Source organism: Eimeria tenella, genomic scaffold, assembly GCF_000499545.2.
Source record: "Eimeria tenella Houghton genomic scaffold, Eth_scaff351, whole genome shotgun sequence".
Lineage (NCBI taxonomy): Eukaryota > Apicomplexa > Conoidasida > Eucoccidiorida > Eimeriidae > Eimeria > Eimeria tenella.
The window spans coordinates 1-9,424 of NW_013544468.1; the positions used below are offsets into that span (position 1 = coordinate 1).

The following is a 9,424-nucleotide window of genomic DNA, read 5'->3' on the forward strand; positions in this document are numbered from 1 at the left end:
CAGCAGCAGCAGCAGCAGCAGCAGCAACGGCGACGAAGAGGCTTTGCAGGCGGCTGAGGGGAAGCTGGAAGGAGGGCCTAGCTGTAAATTAGGTGCAGGGGCAGCAGCAGCAGCTGCTGCAGCAGCAACATCTGCAGCAGCAGCAGGACCCCACAGCCCGGAAATCTTTATAGATGGAGCCCCTGTTGATGCTGCTCAGCTAACTGTAAGCAAACCCTAAAGTGTTGCTTTGCTGCTGCTGCTGCTGCTGTTGCTGCTCGTGTCGCGGTAGCTGCTTGGTAGATGCGTTTCTGCTGCTCCAGCTGCCTAATATCCTGCTGTTGCTGCTGCTGCTGCTACCTAATATGCTGCTGCTTCTCTTTTTGCTGCTGCTGCTGCTGCTGCTGCAGATGTGTGTCGGCTTCAGCGATGAGAACCTCAAGGTCCCCCCTTGGCGATTTGCTGCTGCGTGGGAAGACGGAGGGTAGGGTCTGCTGGCAGCAGCAGCAGCAACAACAACAACAGCAGCAGCAGCAGCAGCACAGCAGCAGCACAGCAGCAGCAGCCCAGGAAGAATCCTTGTGTTGCTTTTCGGCGCTGCAGGTCTGCTGCAGCAGCTGCTGCTGCTGATGCTGCTGCTGCTGATGCTGCTGCTGCTGCAGCAAAGCCGCTGCTGCCTCTGTGGCTGCGGGCGCTGGGGTCACTCCCGTCTTGGGTGTTAGCTGCTGCTGACTGGCCAGCGGTGAGCTCCAAACCCTAAACCCTAAACCCTTGGTCCTTGTTTGCATACAAATCTTTCCTAGCTGTGCCGAGGGATGCTGGCGTAGGCTGAAATTGACGTTTTAAACTGAGGGCTTAGGGTTTAGGGTTTAGGGTTTAGGGTTTAGGTCTTAGGGTTTAGGGTTTGGATGCAGGGTTATGTTGGCCCTCTTCTGCCGTCTTGGCTAACTAGCGAGAGCAGAACCGCAGAGGGCGTTCAGCCTCTCAGACGGTAAGCTAGGGTTTAGGGTTTAGGGTTTAGGGTTTAGCTTTTAGGGTTTAGGGTCTAGGGTTTGGGGTCTAGTGTTTACGCTGAAGCTTCAAAGATTAGGAACCATCGCTTAGGAAGCCTCCTTGCACTGGAGTGTTTGCGGCTTGGGGTTAAACTTAGGGTTTAGAGTTTAGGGTTTGGGGTTTAGGGCTTAAGGTTTAGGGTTTAAGATTTAGGGTTTTTAGGGCGTGTGGCTGCAGGAGCACTCTGCTGTTCTTGCTGCAGCAGCGGCCGCTGCAGAACGTGAAGTACACATTGCATCTTATGCCCTCTGATTCAGGCAAACCCTAAACCCTAAACCCTAAACCCTGAGTTTAGAAGCCACGACCCTATTTCTTCAGTCGAGGACTTTGCAATCCACATGCAAATCGCGTCTTCGAGCCATTCGGGGCTTAGAATTTAGAGTTTAGGGTTTAGGGTTTAGGGTTTAGGGTTTAGGGTATAGTGGTTTGGGGTGTGGTTAGGCGAAGGGAGAGTTTCTGTGGGCTTCGCGACCATCAATGGCTATCCTCTCGGTCAGTCTAAACCCTAAACCCTAAACCCTAATTCGAGGCTCTAAAGCCTCAAACCTAATCCCTAATTCTAAGCCTAAACTTCAGCAAGTGTTGACTCGTTTGCCTTTACGCTCTTAAGGAAGTAGGGTTTAGGGTCTAGGGTTTAGGGTTTAGGGTTTAGGGTTTAGGTTTTTAAATGCATGCAGGCGAGTACGCCGTGGCAACGGAATTGGCCGACAAAGGCTTAAACGAAGCGCGTCTAGTTATTCCGCCAGACTGGTATGTTGAGGGTTTAGGGTTTAGGGTTTAGGGTTTAGGGTTTGGTGCTGTGTTGAGGGCAAGGGCTGATATCTAGGGCTTGTGCCAATGGCAGTGAAGACTCCTGGGCTGAAGGCTTGGCAGGCGCAAAGCAGCTGTAAAACCCTACATCTAAACCCTAGTTTAGGGTTTAGGGTTTAAGGTTTAGGGTTTAGGGTTTCGCACAGGCTGCTGGAGGGCATCAACGTGGTGACCCTGCTGGATATGTTCGGGGGCCGCGCTGACGGCGCCTTCATTAGAGAAGTAAACCCTAAACCCTATAATGTGGTTTTAAACCCTATTTCCTAAACCCTAAACCCTAAACATGCTCGCGCATTGTAGAGCCTCTGCAGGCTGCTTCTACCCACACACTAAACCCTGGGGTTTACACTTTGAGCCCTGGAGCCTAAACACTAGTCTAAAAATTAAACCCTAAACCCTAAACCCTAATTCAAAACTTGAAAGCCTAAACCCTAGACCTTAACGCTGGCGCGAAGTGCAGCAGCTAGAACTGAGGGTTTAGGGTTTGCATTTCCGTTTTTTTCAGCGATCTGAGAATTTTTAATTTATATTAAACTTAATTAATTAATTTAATCAATTAAATTTTATTAATTAATTTAATTTAATTTAATTTAATTTGTTTTTTATTTCAATCAGGAACTTCTCGAAGAGCTCTCTGCAGCGGCGGGCGCGGGGGCCCCCTGGAGAGCAGCAGCAGCACTGGTGGTTTTGCTGCTGCTATTTTTGCTGCTGCTGTTTGTGAGTTTTTGTAGCAGCAAGAAGGGGGAAAAAGTGGCATTTGCTGCAGCAAACGAGGCTCTTTGAATGGGGCTTTTGCTGCAGCGCATGCAGCAGCAAAAGGGGATTTAAAACCCTTTTTCTTCGATTTTTGCTTCAGATTTTCGCAAAAGCAGCAACTCGCAAACGCTGCAAGCAGAAGCTGCTGCAGGCCCTCGCCAAAGTCGCAGAGCCCCAGGACTTCGCGAGCCCCAGAGCCTCCCCGCGGCACTCCCCCCACCTAGGGTTTAGGGTTTAGGGTTTAGGGTTTAGGGTTTAGGGTTTGGGGTTTGGGGGTTCATTCCTCGTCCCTGGGGTTCAAGGTGTAGGGTTTGAGGGTGGGCGCTCATTTCTCTCCCTAGGGTTTCGGGTTTGGGGTTTGAGCGCCGGTTCCTCGCCCTAGGGTTTAGGGTTTAGGGTTTAGGGTTTGGGGTTTGGGCTTTCATTCCTCGCCCTCCATCTCTGTGGCGAGGTCTTCTGCCTCCGCTTCTTCTTTTTCTGAAGAATTAAAAAGAATTAAATTTAATTCCATTTTAGAGAACTGCAGTTTCTCCCACCGAGCTCTTCCGTGGCCTCCGTTCCAGGCCCCTGAGTGGGTTTCAATTGAATTAAATTGGGAAATAAATTAAATTAAAATAATTAAATTCAAAAATGAAATGATAATATTTAAACAGAAACATTTCAGTACTTCTCTTTCAATCAGATTCCTCTCGCGAGTCTTCAGCTGCGTCAGCTTGTTCGCCAGGATGTCAAGTTCTTTCGACTTCTCGCGGAGATCTGCAAAACGTTTGAAATTAAAAACACAATTTCAAAACTAATTTTGAATTACTTTTTTTTATTATTTTAATTTAGTTTTTAATTTCTAATTCGAGGCTGCGGCACCTGCGTTGGCGAAGGTCGCCTCGAGTTCCATTTGGCGGTTCCCCGATTTTGCAAGTTCGCGCGCAGTGCTCTTGAGTCTGAATTCGAAGAAAATGGAATAAAATTGAATCAAAATGCAACAAATTGAATTAATTTGAATTTTATTTGTTTTAAACAAAAAGAAAAAAGCCTTTTCACTTGTTTGTCAGATCGTTTCGCTCCTTTTTCCTCTTCTCGATCGCCGACTCCGTCTCGCGGATTTCCTTTCGGATTTGCTGAAACCCGCAGCATTTTTTGCAATTTGAAAGGAAAAAGAATAAAATTGAATGTTAAAAACATACATTGTTCATAATTCATCGAATTTAATTGAATTACCTCGAGAGTTGTTCCGGAAATCTCCCCGAGTTTCCGCAATTCATACTCGCGCACGGCTTTCATGGCTGGGCTGGACTGGTCGCCGATCTGGGCCAGAGTTGTTTCTGCAATCTCTGCAGCCTGGGCCCAAAAGAAGAAATTTTTGCAAAAGTTTCTTTTAGAATACTTGAAAGATATTTTAAAAGAAGTGGAAAGGGTTTAATTCAACTTTTCAGCTTCTTTCGCGAACCTCCAGTGTCTGCGACTGGGTCACCGGGGGGGGCTCCATGAAGATCACCGGAGCCGCGAGATCCGGCAGCATACCCCCGACTGGAGAGCGATTGAATTTGAAAAAAGAATGAAATAAAATAAATAATAAATGAAATAATAAAATAAATGAATTTAATTTCGAATTCAACTCGAATTCAAATTCATCTTTGACTGCTCACTCGCGCCCGCCTGTCCCGTCGCGGCTCTGGGGGCTGCAGCGAAAAGTTGAATTTTTCAAACTTGAATTTTCCAAGTTTTGCAAATAGCACCTTGGAGCGCTGCAGCTCCTTTGTTGGTTTCCAGAAGTCCTGAAAGGCAAAAAGAATTGCAAAAAGTGATTAAATGGAAAAGAAATAAACAAAAGACCTTCTTCTTTCATGAATTTCAACTCCTCTTCGAGTTTCTCCTTCAGCTCCTTCGTCTGCTGGATCTTCCGGTCAAGCAGCTTCTGCATGGACTCCAGCTTTCCGGTTTTTTCTTTTGAATTCAAAATTTAGAAAATATTAAAAGGAGTTTTCTTCTTTTTGCAGAAGCAGCAGCAGCTCACCGACGTCCACTGCAGGTATTTCGGGGGTTTCTGCTGCTGCGGGAGCAGTAGCAGCAGCAGCAGCAGGAGCTGCTGAACCTGCAGCAAATGGAAACTGCTGCTGCTGCGGCGCTAAAGGGCCAAGGGCTCCGCCCAAAGCGCCTGCTGCGATTTGCGAAAAAAACTTTTCGCGAATTTGCAGTCTGGAGGCGTTGCTGCTGCTGGTGCAGAAACAGGAAAATGCAGCCGCTGCTGCCGCTGCTGCGGCTGCTCCTCTCATTGCTTTCTGCCCAGTAATGCACTTTTGGAAAAGAATTTGCCACAGCTTTCTATTTTCAAATTTAAAAACGAGAAATTCCCCCGCGAAGATCCATGATCGCCCCTGTTCAGAAGTGGTGCAGTGCTGCTGCTCGGGTGTATGTGCAGCTCGCAGCTCCTGCTGCACTGCTTATTTTGAAACTCTGTTCAATTATTCTCGGTCAAAACAATTGAAACTCCTTTTACTTCTTCCCGATTAAATTCATTTGATAAAAAGAATCCTAATTCATCATTTTCTGAAAGAGCTTTGATACTAGCCGGCGTCTGCATCCCTAGACCGAAACCCTAACGCCTAGCTCCTCACACCTTGCAGCCAAAATAATCCTAAACCCTAAACCCTGAACGCTAAACCCTAAACCCTGAACCCTAAACCCTAAACCCTAAACCCTAAACCCTAGCTTTCTGCGTCGGTTTCAGCCCATCGAAGTCGACAAAGGGGAAATCGCAGACTCTTTGTGTATGTACACCTTGAAAATCTTTGTTCAGAAACAAATATTATTTCTGCATATATCTCGCATTTAATATTCACTTATTTGGATTAATTTATTTATATTTAAAATATGTATATTTACAGATATATATTTGCAAATAAATATTTGCAAATATATGCATTTATATGTATTTGTAAATATTCATATTTATTGCGCATTAAGCCCAAAAGGCAATTCTGCAGATTTTCAAACTTGACACCTTTCGTGAAGGTTTAGGGTTTAGGGTTTAGGGTTTCTAATGACTCATTTATACACGGTGATGAGTCATCAGAAACCCTAAACCCTAAACCCTAAACCCTCACACAGTAAGGCGCAGAAACGCAGCCGCCGCGAGCCTTGAACAGCAGCCCCAAACCCTAAACGCTAGCCCCGGACCCTAAACCCTAAACCGTAAACCCTAACTTTAAACCCTAGTTTTCGGTTGGTTGTGAATTATATTTCTCAAGAGCTTCTTGAATTGGCAAAACAGAAATGCCTTCTGCTTCCATGCTGTCTACTAGCTGCTGCAGCGACCTGCGAATACACCCCAGCGCCTCAGCAGCCTGGGGGCCCTTTGCTGCTGCTGCTGCTGCTGCTGCTGCTGCTGCTGAGCGCAGGATCTGCAGCAGCCGCTGCCGGGCCTTTTCCAGCGGGGGCCCCAGTTTGGGCAATCTGGAAGCAGCAAAACAAATAAATAACATATTTATTTATTATTTTAATTATTTTAATTATTTTAATTATTTTATTTATTCTAAATTTAATTATTTATTGTTTAATTTTTTCCTTACTTTAATTAATTCACTTATTTTAATTAATTGATTTATTTACTACTTCTTTCTTTGCATTTTCGCTTTAATCAAATTACTCGTATTTGATGCCTCATTTATTTTATAAAGAAATCACATAAATAAATAAATTAAATAAGTAAATAAATAAATAAATAATCAACTAACAAATAATTAATTAATTAATTAATTTCAACTTAATCAATTAATTAACAAAATAACTAAATATTTAACCAATCAGTCAACTAGCAAATCATTTAATTAATTTAATTAACTGACTAACTAACCAACTAAATAATTAATTAATCAACTAACTAATTAATTAATCAACTAATTAAATTCATTAGTTAATTAATTAATTAGTTAATTAAATTAATCAGTTAATTAATTAATGAGTTAATTTATCAAATCAATTAGTCAATTAATTAATTAGTTAATTAAATTAATTAGTTACTTAATTAATTAGTTAATTAATTAAATTAATAAATAAGTTAATTAATTAACTCACTGCAGCAGCAGATCTGCGTGCTGCCAAAGGGCCAAGTGTTGGGAAATGACTTTCATCATTTCTCCCTCTGCAAAAATAATTTCTTCATTTCTTTCCGACAAACTCAACTCTATTGCTTTCACCAAAATCCCCAGAGGCACAGGACTTGCTGCTGCTGCTGCTGCTGCTGCTGCTGGGGGTGCTGCTGCTGCTGCTGCTGCGGGTGCGGGTGCTGCTGCTGCTGCTGCTGGCGCTGCTGTTGGGGCGGCTGGTGACGCTGCATCTGCTTCTGCTGCTGCCGCGAACTGCATCTGCTTCTGCTGCTGCCGCGAACGGCCTTGCTGCTGCTGCTGCTGCTGCAGCAGCAGCAGCAGCAGCAGCAGCAATTTGGGCGAGAGCAGCAAAGGCTGCTTTTCGCAGCCGCAGCCCCCCGTCAATTTTGTGTTTAAAAGGCCCCACATCAACTTGAGTAATTAAATCTTCTCTAATCTGCAAATAAAATAAAATTAAATTGAATAAAATGAGGTACAATTAATATAAATAAAAATATAAATATAAATATTAAATATAAATATATATATGAATATAAATATAAATATTAAATATAAATATAAATATAAATATAAATATAAATATAAATATAAATATAAATATAAATATAAATATAAATATAAATATAAATATAAATATAAATATAAATAAAGAGAAATTAATTTGTTTGAGTGGAAATAAAGGAACTGAGTCTTTTGCTTTTAATGAATTTGTTGCTGAAATAATACCCTAAACCATAAACCCTAAACCCTAAACCCTAAACCCTGATACCCAAACCGCAAACCCTGGAACGCCCCCAGGGCGTAAACCCTAAACCCTAAACCCTAAACCCTACTTCTAAAGCCTGCAGCAAATGAGCTGCGAGGGTTTCTGTTTCGGCCGGAAGTCCCCAAAGTGCGCTGAGGGTTGAGGTGTACATACACCCCAAAGTTGTGACTGCCAACCGGCGGACCTGAAGAAATAATTTGAAGTAAAGTAAAATAAATAGCTAAATTAAATATATTTTATTCGAATATAATTTAAATGAAATTTATTTTCAAACAAGATCCATTTTGTCTGCGTGCGGCTCCCACAAAGAATGCTGCTGCTGGAGCACAGCAGCAGCAGCAGCAGCAGCAGCAGCAGCAGTGGCAGCGGCGCTTAAATCAGCAGCAGGACCATTGAGCTCTTGCAGTCAACGTAAAGAACAGCAGCAGCAACAGCAGCAACAGCAACACGCAGACCGTGACCAGCACGAACAACAACAGCACCTGCAACAACAGCAGCAGCAGCGACAGCAGCAGCAGCAGCAGCAGCAGCAGCAGCAGCAGTACCCGCAGGTCTTCAGCAGTGAGGCAGGCCAGAAATCCGCTCTTTAAACTTTTGTTAAATTTGACACTTCGAGCAGCTCCTTCCCTTAAAACAAAACAAATAAGGGTTTTATGTTTCTTTTTTGCTGCAAACCCTAAAAACTAGACCCTAAACCCTAAACCCTAAACCCTCGACCCTAAACCCTCGTACCTCACGACTGCGAGCCCCGTGAGCTTCTCCTCGGGTGTAGCTCCATTTAAGAAGCCGTGGACAGCTTCGCAGATGCAGCAGCAGCTGCTGCTGCTGCAGCTGCTGCTGTTGCTGCTGCTGCTGCAGCAGGGGAAGCAAAGCTGCAAATGCACTAAGGCCTCCGCTAGCAGAGTTCTCTCGCCTTCACTTTTGCTGCCAGACAAGCAGCAAAATGTTTGGACCAGCTGAACCACAGAAAGACACACAAACTGCTGCTGCTGCTGCTGTTGCTGCTGCTGTTGGGGCCGCTGCTGCTGTTGCTGCAGTTGGTTGCTGCTGCTGTTGTCGGCGCTGCCACTACCACCAGATGCATAAAATAGGTAAGAATATTTCCAAGGCGCCTCCAATACCGCAGGCAGCAGCAGCAGCAGCAAGCAGCAGCAACAGCAGCAGCAGCACCAACATCAGCAGCAGCAGCAGCAGCAGCCACGTGCACCGGAAGTTCATACCTGAGGGATCCACTCTTTAAGAGCTACTGCTGAGTATCCAGGAGGCAGCTGCATCTGCTGTTTCTGCTGCTGCTGTTGAAGCAGCAGCAGCAGCAGCTGATGGTGCTGTTGCTGCTGCTGCAGCTGCTGCTGCTGCTGTGCGTCTGGTGCATGCAGCAGCAAACAACCATGCAATACAGTAACCAGCAGCAGCTCCTCAGACCTCTGCTGCTTTTTGGCAGCTTTAGCGGCGACGAGCTGCTGCTGCTGCTGCTCCTGCTGCTGCTCCTGCTGCTGCAAGGCACCATCAGCAGCAGCAGCAGCTTGCTGCTGGCTGTGATGAGCAGCAACCTGCGCCTCTGCTGCTTCAGCCTGCAGCACTTTTTCGTGCTGCTCCTTCAGCAGCAGCAGCAGCTGCGGCAGGCAGTTGGCCATATTCCCCGCAACAATGCTGCTTGCTGCTGCTGCTGCTGCTGCTGTTGCTGCTGCTGCTGCTTGCTGCACCTCGCCCAATTCGAGACTCAAGAGACGCAAGCAGCAGGACAGTCCCTCAGCAGCAACAGCAGCAGCGGGCGCAAGGCGTAGGGATTCAGCTGCAGCAGCAGCAGCAGCAAACAGCAAACAGAGCAGCAGCAATAAGCAAGCAGCAACGGCAGCGAGCAACAGCAGCAGCAAGCAGCGAGCAGCAGCAGCGCAGCTAGAACAGCGATTAACCAGCACGTAGCAGCTGCATCAGCAGCAATCAGCACGTAACAGCA

The 9,424-nt window shown here is 45.4% G+C and overlaps 4 protein-coding genes across 4 annotated transcripts; 1 reads left to right on the forward strand and 3 right to left on the reverse strand.

Moving 5' to 3' along the window:
- Nucleotides 1-408: 408 nt before the first annotated feature.
- On the forward strand, nucleotides 409-2,625 carry ETH_00000600 (uncharacterized protein; the record flags this gene model as incomplete). Its single annotated transcript, XM_013379540.1, has 7 exons — nucleotides 409-582; nucleotides 894-970; nucleotides 1,210-1,252; nucleotides 1,455-1,524; nucleotides 1,710-1,782; nucleotides 1,989-2,064; nucleotides 2,458-2,625. 7 exons carry the CDS (start codon nucleotides 409-411, stop codon nucleotides 2,623-2,625), a joined length of 681 nt encoding a protein of 226 aa, XP_013234994.1.
- Nucleotides 2,626-3,019: 394 nt separating this feature from the next.
- On the reverse strand, nucleotides 3,020-4,868 carry ETH_00000605 (uncharacterized protein; the record flags this gene model as incomplete). Its single annotated transcript, XM_013379541.1, has 7 exons — nucleotides 3,020-3,075; nucleotides 3,460-3,536; nucleotides 3,637-3,713; nucleotides 3,814-3,933; nucleotides 4,043-4,122; nucleotides 4,332-4,370; nucleotides 4,610-4,868. 7 exons carry the CDS (start codon nucleotides 4,866-4,868, stop codon nucleotides 3,020-3,022), a joined length of 708 nt encoding a protein of 235 aa, XP_013234995.1.
- A 939-nt stretch (nucleotides 4,869-5,807) lies between these two features.
- ETH_00000610 (uncharacterized protein) lies at nucleotides 5,808-6,725 on the reverse strand (the record flags this gene model as incomplete). Its single annotated transcript, XM_013379542.1, has 2 exons — nucleotides 5,808-6,048; nucleotides 6,670-6,725. 2 exons carry the CDS (start codon nucleotides 6,723-6,725, stop codon nucleotides 5,808-5,810), a joined length of 297 nt encoding a protein of 98 aa, XP_013234996.1.
- A 396-nt stretch (nucleotides 6,726-7,121) lies between these two features.
- On the reverse strand, nucleotides 7,122-9,101 carry ETH_00000615 (uncharacterized protein; the record flags this gene model as incomplete). Its single annotated transcript, XM_013379543.1, has 5 exons — nucleotides 7,122-7,136; nucleotides 7,535-7,651; nucleotides 8,013-8,094; nucleotides 8,200-8,423; nucleotides 8,688-9,101. The coding sequence occupies 5 exons, from the start codon at nucleotides 9,099-9,101 to the stop codon at nucleotides 7,122-7,124; spliced, it is 852 nt and encodes a 283-aa protein (XP_013234997.1).
- Between the last annotated feature and the right edge of the window lie 323 nt (nucleotides 9,102-9,424).